The 17,408-nt window shown below is 43.3% G+C and overlaps 1 protein-coding gene across 2 annotated transcripts in view; it reads right to left on the bottom strand.

Moving 5' to 3' along the window:
* The window catches only part of raraa (retinoic acid receptor, alpha a), a 65,951-nt gene that overhangs the window by 31,468 nt on the left and 17,075 nt on the right, over window positions 1–17,408 (bottom strand). The window contains exon 1 of one of the 2 annotated variants that reach the window (XM_063003230.1): window positions 8,398–9,011. The exons of the other annotated variant lie outside the window; for it this stretch is intronic. Within the exon in view, the coding sequence (XP_062859300.1) occupies window positions 8,398–8,509 (112 nt within the window). The 5' untranslated portion in view covers window positions 8,510–9,011. Of the gene's footprint in view, window positions 1–8,397; window positions 9,012–17,408 lie in introns of those variants that run through there. 2 annotated transcript variants of the gene reach the window in all.

The raw sequence follows: 17,408 nt of genomic DNA, 5'->3' as shown, positions 1-17,408 counted from the left end.
GTATACCGTAATACCGTCATACCGCCATACCGCCCAACCCTAATCCAAACACACCCCCACCAAACATCCACACAGCACCAGTGCCAAATTTACACACATATTCAACACCAGCACACACACACTGTAAGCACCAAACATCCAAACACACCCCCACCAAACATCCACACAGCACCAGTGCCGAACACACACACACACACACACTGTAAGCACCAAACATCCAAACACACCCCCACCAAACATCCAAACACACCCCCACCAAACATCCACACAGCACCAGTGCCAAATCTAAACACATATTCAATACCAAACACACACACACACTATAAGCATCAAACATCCACACAGCACCACCAAACACACACACACACACTGTGAGCACCAAACCTCCATACACACACCACCACCAAACCTCCATACACCAAACCTCCATACACCAAACCTCCATACACACACCACCACCAAACCTCCATACACCAAACCTCCATACACCAAACATCCATACACACACCACCACCAAACCTCCATACACACACCACCACCAAACATCCATACACCAAACATCCATACACACACCACCACCAAACCTCCATACACACACCACCACCAAACATCCATACACCAAACATCCATACACACACCACCACCAAACCTCCATACACCAAACATCCATACACACACCACCACCAAACCTCCATACACCAAACCTCCATACACACACCACCACCAAACCTCCATACACCAAACATCCATACACACACCACCACCAAACCTCCATACACCAAACCTCCATACACACACCACCACCAAACATCCATACACACACCACCACCAAACCTCCATACACCAAACATCCATACACACACCACCACCAAACCTCCATACACCAAACCTCCATACACACACCACCACCAAACCTCCATACACCAAACCTCCATACACACACCACCACCAAACCTCCATACACCAAACATCCATACACACACCACCACCAAACATCCATACACACACACCACCACCAAACCTCCATACACCAAACATCCATACACACACCACCACCAAACCTCCATACACCAAACCTCCATACACACACCACCACCAAACCTCCATACACCAAACATCCATACACACACCACCACCAAACCTCCATACACCAAACATCCATACACACACCACCACCAAACCTCCATACACCAAACATCCATACACACACCACCACCAAACCTCCATACACCAAACCTCCATACACACACCACCACCAAACCTCCATACACCAAACATCCATACACACACCACCACCAAACCTCCATACACACACCACCACCAAACCTCCATACACCAAACATCCATACACACACCACCACCAAACATCCATACACACACCACCACCAAACCTCCATACACCAAACATCCATACACACACCACCACCAAACCTCCATACACCAAACATCCATACACACACCACCACCAAACATCCATACACACACCACCACCAAACCTCCATACACCAAACATCCATACACACACCACCACCAAACCTCCATACACCAAACATCCATACACACACCACCACCAAACCTCCATACACCAAACATCCATACACACACCACCACCAAACCTCCATACACCAAACATCCATACACACACCACCACCAAACATCCATACACACACCACCACCAAACCTCCATACACCAAACATCCATACACACACCACCACCAAACATCCATACACCAAACATCCAAACACACCCCCACCAAACCTCCATACAACAAACCTCCATACACACACCACCACCAAACATCCATACACACACCACCACCAAACATCCATACACACACCACCACCACCAAACATCCATACACCAAACATCCATACACACACCACCACCAAACATCCATACACACACCACCACCAAACATCCATACACACACCACCACCAAACCTCCATACACCAAACATCCATACACACACCACCACCAAACCTCCACACACCAAAACATCCATACACACACCACCACCAAACCTCCATACACCAAACATCCATACACACACCACCACCAAACCTCCATACACCAAACATCCAAACACACCACCACCAAACCTCCATACAACAAACCTCCATACACACACCACCACCAAACCTCCACACAGCACCAATGCTAAATCTACACACACCTTCTACACCAAACATCCACACAGTGTAAACATCAAATCTATATACACACACGCGAACACTACCAAACATCCACACAGGGCCACCTTTACTAAACATACACACAATAGCAGCACTCGAAATTCCCACACTGGCAGCACTAAACACACACTGGTGACAGCAAACATGCTGTGCCAACAGTGCCAACGGTTAGCACACCAAACATCCTGAAAAGATATTTTTAACGAGTCAGACACAATCCAATCCAATCCAATCCAGCCCATGTAGCTGACATGGGGGACTGTTAACAGGCAAGTGAACTTTATAGCACTTTAAAATGAACAGAACGAAAAAGAAGCTCCTGCTGCTTGTTTAGGTTTGTGTGAACTTAAGAGTCGAGCCCTATGGTGCTGAGCTAGTGTGCTAAAACCGCTGTGCCGTTCAAGCGTCTTTCTGTGGCATTTTATTTTATTAACAAGCTTCTATTATTAAAAGTGACTGCATCTCAATCTGAGTAGATTAAGGGATGAATTCCACCATATTTTGCTTTTGAAATTCTTCTAATCTAGAGCAAACGGGGCGACACCACAACAATCAGCACCAGTAAACACTCGTCTGGTGAGATTTGTGTTTTTTTTTTTAAATACTAGATGATCTGTAGGTAAACAGATGGATGGAAACCCTGGAAATCCATCACAGACTCAATTTATCAGTGGAAACACAATGACTACATTCTTGAAGGACAGAGGCATGTGAGCTTTGTGGAGCTGTTTACAATAGAATTAGCCCACAAGACGGATGGACGATGGGCACCGGGGTCACGCCGGAGAATGTGCGCTATCTCTTTTCTTTGTCCCGCTCCCCGACAGCAATGCTTCACATTTTTTTTGCTAACTATCCGCCCGGCAGCCGTCTGGTTGAAGTCCACCATAGGGACGGATCTCCCAGGAATTCTTGTCTTGTGCAAATAAATAAATAAATAAAAGACTTGCGCAAGAGCGCACATCTTCGCACGAGCACAAAGTCCACCTACTGTTTACAAAACAGCACAGAGAAGAAATTGTTCCGTCGTGTGTGCTCACAATCAGGGACACGCAAATAGATTTCTGCAGGAGGGCAGTTGTTGATGAGGTGTGTTTAGGTCCTGGGGCAACCAAGTCTAGCAACCATTTAAAGACGCTCCACACACACACACACACACACACACACACACACACACACACACACACACACACACACACACACACACACACACACACACACACGTGTTCTGGCCGTACAGAATCCGAAACCAAACAAGCACAGTCGTTTATATTTCATACGTAACACAGAAACCATGCTGTAGATTTTATACTATACAGTGGTATCTCAAACTTGACGTCAATCAGTTCTGGGAGTGGCGTCTAGTTTAAAGACGTTGAGTTTTAAGATATTTTTTCCCACAAGGATGTTCGGGAAACCTGTTAATGCGTCCATGGTCCCGTAGAACTGCATATATTTTAGGGTAATGTAAAATAATGGGGTAGTTTTTGACACTTATACACTGAAATTAACACAAATATAATACAAAAACACTGAAATACAATTAAATACAATTAAAAACAGTTAAAAATCTATAAAAATACAATAAAACCTGCACTTATGAGCAGTAAGAATTAAGAGCGGTTTAGTGTTTCTATGTTGTTTTTTTAATACATTAAGTTACATTATTCTTTTTTTAACGATAAGTGTTTTAGACTCTCGGACAAGCTGATTCTCACAATTTCTCAGAAGCTCGAGCTGTAACACAAGTTTAAAAGTAAAACAGGAGGAAAATCCAGATAAACACAGATACATGTGGAGCTTTCAGAGTGGATCTGACGGTTATTCCACACAAATGCAGATTTGTCTCATGTTCGCATGACGTCTTACCGCACCGCTCAAGCCGAGCGCTGAGCAAAGCAGCAGTCGCACACACGTCGAGTTTAAAGGTACAAATTTCTCTACGAAGGCCGCCAAGTTTCTAAGCTTTCGAGTTTGAGTTACAAGGTACGAGTGTATAGCCAAACTTTATATTCCAACGTAAAACCACAACCTTAAGCAACATACTATTTAAAATCTGAAACAAAACATTAAGCATCTCTAGGTGAAGAGCCAAACCAGCACACACACACACACTGTGAGAACCAAACATCCACACAGCACCAGTGCCGGACCTACACACACATTCAACACCAAACACACACACAGTGCAAACACCCAACCTACACACACACTCCACCTCCACCAAATATCTACAAAGGACCAGTGCCAAATTTACACACACACACAAACTCTACCACCACCAAACATCCACACACACACACACACACCACCACCACCACCAAGAAAGAACTACAATAAAAGCACAGGCATTCACAACGTAATATTCAACATTTGGGCCGACAGAAATCCAGAGTATGCTTGGGAGCAAGTCGAGTTTAAGAGAAACGTCAAGTTTAAGGGAACAAATTTCTCAATGAAGGGTGTCAAGTTTCAAAGATATTGAGTTTAGGGGATGTTGAGTTCCAAGGTATGAGTATGAGCTAGTTGGACGTCCCATTTTAAAACTATGGGCCTCAAAATGAAGTTGAGTCTCCATAATAAAAGCCTCAATTTTTCTGTGAAGACTGTCTACAAGATTTGAGAGTACCTGAGGGAAGGTGTCCATTCAGTCAAAGGATTAGTGAAGCCAAACACTGAACTTAAACGAGAGGGCCTGGCTCACAATCCACATTCCAATTAAACCATAGTTATTTTGAACCAAACTCGTCAAACCATGTTTTTATGGACCTCAACTTTGCTTCTTCGATGGGAAGGTGTCCATTCAGTCAAAAGTGGATTAGTATGGTGCCCAGGTGGCACAGCGGGATATTCCGCTAGCACACCAGCGCCAAAACTCGGCGTTGCCACCGGTCGGCTGAGCGCCATCTAGTGGGCATAATTGGCAGTGCCTGCAGCAGTTTCTGCTAGGGCGGGATGACTAGACTATGTGGGCGGGGTCTTCAAACGCTGTATAAGGACCCCGATTGGCAGATAGAGGGGCGCCTGTGCAGAGTGCCTAGGTGAAAAAGGGTTCTGGGTCAGAGGAGGCGTGAACAGTAATATACCCACCTCGACTACAATCAGGGATCCACCAGCAGCGGAAGACAAACTGACTACACTAAACTAAGAGAAAATGCAGAACAAAATAGGAACGTGGATTCTTAAGGTCGGGCTGAACTTAAATGAGAGGGTCTGGCTCACCATCGACATTCCAGTTCTGAACAAACCTTAGTTATTTCACACTAAACTCGTCAAACCATGTTTTTATAGAACGGACCTCACTTTGCTTCATCAAATTGTTGCTACAAAGCCGTTACAAATGGGTGAAACTGGTAAAATGGCTGAAACACCTTAACTCATTTTCTAGGATGGGAGTCCACATACTTTAAGCCACTAGCAATTAACATGAGGTAAGCACTACAAGATTCGTGCAAAATCAAGAACAATGAATGTTTGTAGAGTTTCCGACTTCAAAGGGTCATGACATGGTGACTCCATGATCCCCCCCTGACCTTCGACAACTCCGTTTACACTCCGAAACACTGATCCATCTCACCAAGCCACGACGGCTCTTGTGTTCCAAACCGCTACCAGCACATTTAGGTGAAAAGTTACCAAGCTGTGTGATTGCACAACGCTGTAAAATCGCTGCCAGAAATGATCAAATGGAGTTTGTAGAAACATCTGACTTTTATCTGAAAGCTCAACTGGTTTATCTCTGTGGAAGTGAGATCCAAGAATGAAGGTTGTGGATGCAACACCAACACTCAATCATGTGTGAAGTAATAAAAGTCAGATTTTAACTGGGGGAGGCAAAATGTGAAGAGTCTGAGACTGGAACAGAGTTCTACACTAATTGCTGAATGGAGTCAACGACAACAAAAAAGCCAATAAAACCCTATTAAAATAAAAAAAGAAGAATCTTAAACCCAAGAACAGTTTGTACCAATATTATATTCTGACCTGAACTATTACTAATCACTTTAAAGAGCTAAATCAGAAACTTCTGCAGCTACACAACAGCATTCCACGTGCTAAAATTAATAAACCAAACAAGATTTGGACCAGCATCAGATTCCAACATAAAACCACAACCTTTAGCAACATACTATTTAAAATCTGAAACAAAATGTGAAGCATCTCCAGCTGAAGAGCCAAACCAACAAACTCTGGACAGAACTACAATAAAAGCAGAATGTGATGCGCTCACAATGTAATAATATTCCACATTCGGGCCAACAAAAAAAATCCCGTGTACGCTCGGGAGCAGCAGAATGTGGAGCGTCTGCAGCAAACACGCAACTGGGTCAACCAGCCGGGACTGAAACATTGGGAGAGTTCCTGACCTCGTGCATGCTTCAAATTTTTTAGGAAAAGCTGAACTGGAGCGTGAAACATGACTTGTGCAAACGTGGAGGGAGGAACGAGCTGAAACGGGCGAAGATACAAGGAAAGTGAGAGTGTTCTGGACATGCAGGATCAATACATGAGGGTCATACAGGTGGTACAGAGAGTAGATTGGAGTGGGGATTGGCAGAAAGAGCAGAAGATAATTCATTTATATATATATATATATATATCTTCTCTGACCCGCGCACAGCCCTTAGCTGAACCCATTTTTAACCTATGCACTCTGCACAGACGCTTCTCTGCCAATATATATATATATATATATATAGTTATTCTTTGTCCTGGTCAGGGTGGGTCTGATTCATTGGGCAAAAGGCAGGAAACACCCTGGGCAGGTCGTCAGTCCATCACAGGGCACATTCATACATACAGACACACTCACACTAAGGGCAATTTCAATTTTAGTAGCTCCAATTGGTCTGACTGCATGTTTTGGACTAGTACAAATCAGGACCTTCTTGGTGTGAGATGACAGCGCCTGGTATATATTTCGGATATATTCACGATGCCTTTGGTGGACAGCCATGCAAAAGATGCCATGCAGATACATCACTGGTTGAGTTTGGCTGTTTTTGTTGTTGTTCTTGTGCAGACTGGCAAGGATGCCATGGACAGTGTTAAAACACTATAACCGGACAAACACAATATAGTTTCGTTATGCTACTGCTATGTATTATTGACCTGTAATGGTAAGGATGTGAGAGACAGTAGAAAGTGCTGAGCTGGTAAAACAAGAAGGTGCTGGATCATTGTGGTTGGCTGGGATGTTTGCCAGAAAGCACAGTAGAACATGGTTTGGTTGTGCTACTTTGCCAGCCTGTAATGGCAGGGATGGTGTTGTTATGAGGTACACTGAGTAGAAAATGAGGCGGAGTGCAGGAAATACAAAGTTTTGGTATTTAAAGGTTTGATTGGTGGCAATGTTGGCATGAATAAAACAACAAAGTACAATGAGAAACACTCTGGATAGAAGACAGCACTGGCAGGGATGGCACAGACAGAAAGCAGACAGTCTGTATAGTTGGACAAAAAGGTGCTGGTTAGTGCAGGACAGTGAAGGAACAGATGAAGATGGCAGGTGATTATAAACCGTTTATAAGGGTGGCAAAGATGGTATAAACAGTATAAAGTTGGTTTAGCTGGAAATGCAAGAAGGTACCGGATCAATAAGTAAGGGTGGGTAATACTATACCCTGCAGACTAGCTGGGCATGGAAGAAAATGAAGGAAGAGCAGAAAATGGTTTAATTTTGGACATTTGTAAGCATTGGGTGGCGGGAATAGCTAAGAGGAAGTAGGTCAGTAGAGAAGAGCTGGTTATTTTAGATATTCTGAAGCTCTGGGTGTACAGGAATGCAAGATGAAGAGGAACAGCAGTAGGAATGGCATGATGCTGGGTAAAATAAAAGGATTGCTTGGGATATTACAGAGGTCTATGGTGGCAAGACTGGCACAATGTTTGTTTTTGACATGCAACAAGGTGCGTAAACAGTAAATGTGGTTATTATTTTGAAAGGCTCGCTTGGACATGCAGAAGAAAGTGAGCTGATTATAGTATTTAAAGCCACCATGGTAGGGTTGGCATGGACAGTAGAAATGAAAACACCGGGCATGCAAGAAGGTGTAGAATGAAAGAGCAAGAACACATGGAGAAAGTAGGAAGTGAGTAGATTGGTTATGATACTTTGTAAGCCAAGGCTGGCAAGGCTGGCACGATCAGCAGGTTAGTATCTGGGCATGCAGGCTGATTGAGGATGATTTGAAGGCACCTACAGTGCTTGGAGGCGCTCCAGGGTGCGTTGGGGAACCTCTGCCCATAATAATCCATCATGAGAAACGGGTTGGGAGCTGGGTGCAAACCCACCACGTCCATGCCCTCGTACATGATCGGATGGAATCCTCTCCTCTTCAAGATGCCTCTCAAATCCGATTACTGACTCACATTTAGCAGTCGGATCAGTCAAAACGGTGCATAATGGATGCAACTTTCCCTTTTCCACCGGAATGCAAGAGAAAGTATCCAGGTGTCGCTCAGGTGACCCACTTTGAATAAACTACGCGGTGCAGAATGTTCCAAATGATGGTTTAAACACCACAAAGAAAGTTATAGATCCAAAGCATGAGTTTAATCCAGCAGAAAAGCTGCAGGAAACGACAGAGCAACAACTGCAGAACTAGAGCCGCGCGCGCTCCTCGTATCGTCCCGTGCGTGTCTCGCGCACTCGAGCCTTTCAGACATTAAAAGCCATTTTAAACCGTCGTTCGGTCTTCTTTCGATTCTAAATCACTCCGTACCGAAGACGGAAAGTCTCGACGTTGGTTAAAACACCGAATTATCGCGTAATTCTGGTACAATTCGGTCGCTCGTCCCGATCTCAACCGTCTCTTACCGGCTGCTTCTGTGCTTCTCTCGGCTCGCTGAGCGATGACGAGAACGCGCAGCTGAGCCTTAAGCCCCGCCCCCCGGTGGATTCGTCACTAGAGCGCGCAGCTGAGCCCTAGCCACGCCTACATTTTCCCACGCCCCGCCCCCTTTCTGCCCTCGTTTCTGCACACTGGACTACAGCAGTCCTGAGGTCATTGTAATCACTCCTGCGATTGTCCTGTTTCTGTGACTGAACCACTGAATCACATAGAAGTAAATACAAAACAAGTACAAACTGAGTTCTTTTATAAGTTTATTGCAGACTTTTTACAAATCCTGGGTCAAAAGTAGACAGACAGCAGCTTATGCCAAGTTCACACTGCACAACTTTTCAGTATTTTTTTAATGCATTTTCTCCCCATTTTCCTCCCGATTTAGCGACTCAATTATGTCTTCTGCTGCTACCAGGGATACCAGATTGCATCCGAGGACAGCACGTGACTGTACACGCCTCTTCCGACAAGTGTACAGCCCTCCTCTTTTCGCCCCTGCTTTCTGCACAGAAGTCTCTTCCGCCAATCAGGGTCCTTACACAGCGTATGAAGACCCGCCCACCCACACATAGTCTGCCCCCCACCCTGCAGATACAGGTGGCCAATTAGTATTATGCCCGCCAGATGGCGCCCAGCCGACCGGAGGCAACACCGAGTTTTGAACCGAGGAGTTCAGAATCTTGGTGCTGGTGTGCAAGCGGAACATCCCGCTGCGCCACCTGGGCACACCACACAACTTTTAAGGTGTTCAGATCGCTGTACAGTTTACACTTCACGACTTTTGTAACCGGGAGTCTTTTAAGTCGTGGATTTTACACTACACGACTGATCGACGATAGGAAGGTCACACACTACACCATCGATCACCAGGAGGAATCTCAGACGAGTCTGTCCGGTCTCCCAAACTACATTTTGTCATGAAAACACGCGAGAATTGTTGAGAAAACGTCCAAAAATGCACATCAACAATAAGCGAGCGATTAAAGTTGTCTGTGTGCTGATGTGCAGCGTAAAAGCAAGTAGGAAAAATAAAAAAATCTGAGTGGATTTGGCTACGCAGCTAGCAGGGCTGTCTGTTCTGTTCTGCTGAGTGAGTTGGAGGTAAATAAATATTTTTTTGCAGTGTAATGCTGGTATTATGGTTTGGCGTGGATGATAAGTCACAAATACTGTAAAGCTTGTGTGTGCCGGTGTATTCTGATAGAAACTATATTACACCCCTGTTCCACATATTTACACTCCTCCCCCAGGGTTTCCCTTCCCTTTTGCGTTCATAACAATCACAACCTGATCACAACACCTTTCACACTGAAGGATTTTGAGTTTCTCTTGAGTCTGCGAGCGATCGGCGAGCCGTTTGAGAGAGCCGATTTTCGAGCCCCGAGCAAACGCCGAGTTGCTTCCGAGCTGCCACATCTAATGGCGACCTGTAGGTGAATGAAAATCATGGCAAAATTGTGTAGTGTGAAGTAGGCATTAGACAATGTGTGTGTTGGTGTAGAAAGTTCCAGAATGTCATTTCATTTAATTCAGGAAATGGTCATTCTTTTCTGTAAGACTTCTCGATGCCTATATAAACACAAATAGTTTGACTGCACCCAAGAACAGTGGTCCTTCGCTATGGTCGGGAGGACACCACAAACTGTCTTAGTATCACCCATGCTTCCGAGCTTATACAGTACATTCAGTCACAAAAAAACAATAGGTTTAAATCATTTACATGTGGAGCTCACGGATTCATGTATTTATTCACTCATTCATCTTCAGCAACCATTTTATCCTGGAACGAGCAGATACTCGGTCATTCATAGGCACCCAATAACAGCAGCAAATGGCACTACACACACTGTGGAATGTTGTGAAGAAATCCTTATATTAAACATGGAATTCATTTTAGATAGCTATTTTTAACTATACTACAGTCTTCTTACGTACTAGATTCTAGGCACTTGGGTGGCACAGCAATCAATTATGCCAGTCCATAACATAACAGGGTATCAGCGGATTTGTGCTCTTGGACTGTTGTCTACTTGAACTTAAAGATAAAGCTCTTCTGTAAGTAAGACTTCTATACTGACATGATTGGCTGTGTCTGATGGGGTGGTCAAAGCCCTGGAACGGACTGGTGACCTACCCAGGCTATTCTTGCCCTGCGGCTAGTGTTTCCCGGTGGAACTGGACCAGCCGCGAACCCTAACCATGACAAAGCAGTTGATGAAAGTGAAATTGAAATAGTACATTTAAATTTTTAGCATTTAGCAGATGCCTTCATCCAAAGCGACTTACAGAACAGTGACAGTACACAGTCTGAGCAATTACGGGTTAAGGGCCTTGCTCAAGGGCACAACAGCAGCAAACTGGCAGTGGTGGGGCTTGAACCAGCGACCTTATGATTTGGAATGTGTTTAGTATACAGTCGCTACAGAATTAATTGGGGAAAGAGTTACTTTAATATTGTAATACAGTTTAAAATATTTTGGGTTAAACAGGAGTTATAATTAATTCTGAACAAATGTTTTATATTTCAACAATATCCTACAACAATTTAGTACAGAAGACATGTTGGGGAACTTTGTAGCAGAACTGCAAAACACCCCCCCTCCCGGAATCCCGATCAAAGTTTACTGGCCGTCTGGTTCTAGCTTGGCAACGAGTGTACAAAAGCACGATCTCTCTCGGCCTTTGCTAAATAGGCTCCTTCTAAACCCTCTTGGTTCCCTCATCGCTCAAACTCTGCACCCCTTTTACTTCTTTTCTTCCCCTCATTTGCCTAATGCCATGCGGCTGAACTTTCTCTGAACCCGGCTCAGCTCGGCTCTCAACCTCCGTGTGACCCGCTCCGCCATGCTGCCTTCCCTGACCTGAACTCCATTACGCACGGCCTTGATGCTTCTTATGGACTTTTAACTAAATTACAACTTTTACCGCAATTACAAGAATGGATGTTTTTAACTTCCATTAAGTTGCTAATGAGGTTTAGGTCAACAGTGTATGGCTGAGGTCAAATGTTTACATACACTTGCAGAGGACATCATGACGGTGCTGGAATTAGAACCCGAATGAAAACAGATCAGCCATAACATTAAAACCACCTCCTTGTTTCTACACTCACTGTCCATTTTATCAGCTCTACTTACCATATAGAAGCACTTTGTAGTTCTACAATTACTGACTGTAGTTAGCCCCCTTTCATGCTGTTCTTCAATGGTCAGGACCCCCACAGGACCACCACAGAGCAGGTATTATTTAGGTGGTGGATCATTCTCAGCACTGCAGTGACACTGACATGGTGGTGGTGTGTTAGTGTGTGTTGTGCTGGTATGAGTGGATCAGACACAGCAGCGCTGATGGAGTTTTTAAATACCGTGTCCACTCACTGTCCACTCTATTAGACACTCCTACCTAGTTGGTCCACCTTGTAGCTGTAAAGTCAGAGACGATCGCTCATCTGTTTGAGTCGGTCATCTTCTAAAACGTCATCAGTGGTCACAGGACGCTGCCCACGTGGCGCTGTTGGCTGGATATTTTTGGTTGGTGGACTATTCTCTGTCCAGCAGTGACAGTGAGGTGTTTAAAAACTCCAGCAGCGCTGCTGTGTCTGATCCACTCATACCAGCACAACACACACTAACACACCACCACCATGTCAGTGTCACTGCAGTGCTGAGAATGATCCACCACCTAAATAATACCTGCTCTGTGGTGGTCCTGTGGGGGTCCTGACCATTGAAGAACAGAATGAAAGGGGGCTAACAAAGCATGCAGAGAGACCGATGGACTACAGTCAGTAATTGTAGAACTACAAAGTGCTTCTATATGGTAAGTGGAGCTGATAAAATGGACAGTGTGTGTGGAAACAAGGAGGTGGTTCTAATGTTATGGCTGATCAGTGTACATATTACCAAGTTACCAAGTAAAAAAAACCCAAATCATCAACTAACGCTACGAGGAAATTTGTCCAGCTAATTGGATGTAATAAAGAAAGCAGTTCTGCTGTAAATACCACATGGTTTGAACATGGGTGACTGTGTTTGCAGTCAAGCAGGTTTACATTGCTATGCTTTAGGGGCAGCTGTGCAAAAAAGAAGCGCCTCATGAGATTAGCAACAACCACAATCAAGTATGTCTACATGTTTGCAATGTATAAATCAGTATTAAGCTACTGCATGTCTGAAGAGAGTCGGTACTGGTCGATGATGGGAGGAGAAGCGGGCACCTCTTGAATTTTAAAGGATCCCACATGGTGTTGTCTGAAATTCAAATAGAATTCTGGTCAGTTCTTTAAAATAAGGTCATGATTAAAAAAATGGGTTGATAGCCCTGATCTAAGGATGTAAGGATCAGAAAGCCTGTTTGCGAATGATAATTACAGAACCCTGTAATTAGAAAAATATTATGAATAATTAATTTCTTAGTTTTCAAACGTAATTAGAGTCCTCACCAGAAGCCGACACTGATTTTACCCAGACTTGTGTGTGTGTGTGTGTGTGTTGGGGGTTAACGCAGCAGTCCGGTGTGTTTACACGGTGATAAGTGTAGCTCCATTCAGATAACAAAGATCACATTCCTCAGCAGTTTCATCCCATTATCACCTGAAGCTAAACTAGCTGGATTTGTATGCAACCCAGAGGTAGAAATTCCATTATCACTTTGTAACCTGCTGGCCATTCGCAGTCTGTGACACATTAAGATGTGGCCTATACGTCTATATTTTAGGCTATTTGGTACCCATATAAATAGGGCTTGTTTGGCTATATTGGTGGAAAAAGTCCAGGAAGCTCTGCATTTGTTACCTTATGCTGAATCCTTATCTTATGCAGTCAAAATAGCTCTACTTATACACAGATCAGCCATAACATTAAAACCACCTCCTTGTTTCTACACACACTGTCCATTTTATCAGCTCCACTTACCATATAGAAGCACTTTGTAGTTCTACAATTACTGACTGTAGTCCATCTGTTTCTCTGCATGCTTTGTTAGCCCCCTTTCACCCTGTTCATCAATGGTCAGGACCCCCACAGGACCACCACAGAGCAGGTGTTATTTAGGTGGTGGATCATTCTCAGCACTGCAGTGACACTGACATGGTGGTGGTGTGTTAGTGTGTGTTGTGCTGGTATGAGTGGATCAGACACAGCAGCGCTGATGGAGTTTTTAAACACTTCACTGTCACTGCTGGACTGAGAATAGTCCACCAACCAAAAATATCCACCCAACAGCACCCCGTGGGCAGCACCCTGTGACCACTGATGAAGGTCCTGAAGATGACCAACTCAAACAGCAGCAATAGATGAGCGATCGTCTCTGACTTTACATCTACAAGGTGGATCAGCTAGGTAGGAGTGTCTAATAGAGTGGACAGTATTTAAAAACTCCAGCAGCACTGCTGTGTCTGATCCACCCATACCAGCACAACACACACTAACATACCACCACCATGTCAGTGTCACTGCAGTGCTGAGCATGAGCCACCACCCAAATAATACCTGCTCTGTGGTGGTCCTGTGGGGGTCCTGACCATTGAAGAACAGGGTGAAAGCAGGTTAAAAAAGTATGTAGAGAAACAGATGGACTACAGTCAGTAATTGTAAAACTACAAAGTGCTTCTATATGGTAAGTGGAGCTGATAAAATGGACAGTGAGTGTAGAAACAAGAAGGTGGTTAGTTTGTACGTATAACCTATACAAGACGTCTAATTTGGGTTAGAAAAAAGAACAGTTGTGTTGTAGAACCCATTCTAATCCCATGATATTTTAGGCTATACATGTATTATTAATGTATTGTGTGGTCAACAAGGTGCCAATACATTGTTAAACACTACATTAGCCTAAACTCTAGCAGTTTTGCCCAGTACAGTAGCCAAAGGTCCAAGCAGAATTGTACCAAAAGGTTGCTGATGCCTATTTTTCTCCAACTTTTAAGTTCCAACTTCCCAATTGTGAGGTAACTTGAATGCAGCATAACCTTAACCAGCAGCACCACAACCCCCAACCACCCCGCACACGAGGGCCACATGGCACAGGTGACAAACTGAAAGAAAACCAGAGGAAAAAGTTAAAAAGATTTCAAAGGCGCTTTATGGGCAAGGGTGATTGGAGGGCTGATTGGAGGCATAATTGGTGGGCAATTGTGGATGGGCACTCAAAGTGTGTGAAGCTGTTTTATAACCTTTTATAGCCCCTGGCAGGAACTGCCCTAAATAAAAGTCTGCACCACTTTTACACCACTCAACAGGACGTACCGGGTTATAACCGGCCATAAGATGCCATCATTGTGACTCTTCTTTAACCTCAGAGATCAGACAGGACGTGTGAACATTAGTTTCAGCAAGCATTCAGCAAAATCTGAGCTCGAATGAACTCAGAAATCAAACCAATCAAACTTTTAGTGTTTAGTCATCAAAGTGAACTGGATTCAGCTTAAGGTGTGAATTTCAGTTTTTCTTTCATTTTATATGTACACATGTCACTTTTTATATATTGTATATTTTCTATTGTTATTATTTTCTTTTTATTTTATTTCCTAAATATGTAACTAAGCTTTGGCAATACAAATGTCTATATTTTGTAATGCGTTTGTCAATAAATCTACGTTTGAGCTGAGTTTGAGTTAAACAGAGTTTAAAAATGGAAAGATTTGTAGTAAAAACTGTAATGCTGATCTCAAACGCTCTTTTGACTGAATGTGCACAAATTTCCACAGACACATTTGTCAACTGGAGTCTGTTATAGCTGCGAAAGAGGAAGAACTTGATAGTAATGCCCTTATTTATCATGATAGTTTTAATAATAATTGTTATTTTTATATTTATTTTTATCAACCACTGGTCATGGTTGCAGTGGATGATTGTTAATTAATTTTTAATGAATTAATTTTAAATAATTCAAGAATTTTCAGGTTCAGGCAAACAGCAAGTAGGTACAGTGTTGTTGGGCTTGAATGCCTCACATATTTCTGTCTCATTGTGGCTGAAACACTAAAACTCTCCTCCAGAAGACTTTTTTCTTTATAGGTCTTGATAACTAGGGTCTTTTTCAAAAGTTTTTGCACCCCTGGTAAATTTCAAGGTTTTCTAAACACATAATCTACAGAAACTGTTTAGTCAAAATTTTATTATACAGCTTTATGCAAATGTTTGGACACAACCGATTTTATTTAAGTTTTTTGCTTTATTTATTTATTTATTTATTTATATATTTATTTAAATGTATTGCTTTTTCAGGGTGTTAAATTTATCAGCCTTGTTTATGTTTGTTCCCTGTCATTAAATAAAATCAGGGGTGTCCAAACATTTGCATAAAGCTGTATAATAAAAGTAGGTAAGACATTAAAAATGGAGTTATAAACGTGCTTATATCTTTCTGTTTGCGACGTGTCCCAAAACTTATGGTCTAGATGTGTGCGCAGCGTCTCTTTGATGTGTGTGTGTGTGTGTTTGACCCTTAAATATTTTCTACAGAGCAAACAGAGGCTTTTATGGTCCACATTTATGCATTTATGGCACACACACACACACACACACACACACACACACAGAAGATCAGAGAGTAAAATACCATCATGTAAACAGAGTGAAGTGTAAAGTGCAGTAAGTCCACAGTTTAAGTATTTAACAACACCTGAGGAAGAGAGAAACTCGTTCCTTTACTCTCATCGTACCCCTCCGGCCCTCTCTTGGGGGGTGGATTAGCCTATTATGAGGGTAATAGGGGCACTTGAAGTGCTCTTCCTGTTTGTATTGTTGTGATCTTTATAATCCCACTTCACCTGACCTACAGATGCAGCCACTTCTGAACGAGATCTGTGTTTTCTCAAAAGCTGCTAGGTCAAAAATATAAAGACACCAAACTAGATGATTTTACGAAGATTATATTAAAATATACACTGATCAGCCATAACATTAAAACCACCTCCTTGTTTCTACACTCACTGTCCATTTTATCAGCTCCACTTACCATATAGAAGCACTTTGTAGTTCTACAATTACTGGCTGTAATCCATCTGTTTCTCTGCATGCTTTGTTACGCCCTTTCATGCTGTTCTTCAATGGTCAGGACCCCCACTGGACCACCACAGAGCAGGTATTATTTAAGTGGTGGATCATTCTCAGCACTGCAGTGACAGTGCCATGGTGGTGGTGTGTTAGTGTGTGTTGTGCTGGTATGAGTGGATCAGACACAGCAGCGCTACTGGAGTTTTTAAATACCATGTCCACTCACTGTCCACTCTATTAGACACTCCTTCTTAGTTGGTCCAGCTTGTAGATGTAAAGTCAGAGACGATCGCTCATCTATTGCTGCTGTTTGAGTCGGTTATCTTCTAGATCTTCATCAGTGGTCACAGGACGCTGCCTACGGAGTGC

The sequence above is a fragment of the Trichomycterus rosablanca genome, chromosome 10, assembly GCF_030014385.1.
Source record: "Trichomycterus rosablanca isolate fTriRos1 chromosome 10, fTriRos1.hap1, whole genome shotgun sequence".
Classification (NCBI taxonomy): domain Eukaryota; kingdom Metazoa; phylum Chordata; class Actinopteri; order Siluriformes; family Trichomycteridae; genus Trichomycterus; species Trichomycterus rosablanca.
The sequence above is the reverse complement of the archived record's forward strand: the minus strand, read 5'-3'. Positions and strand labels throughout refer to the sequence as shown.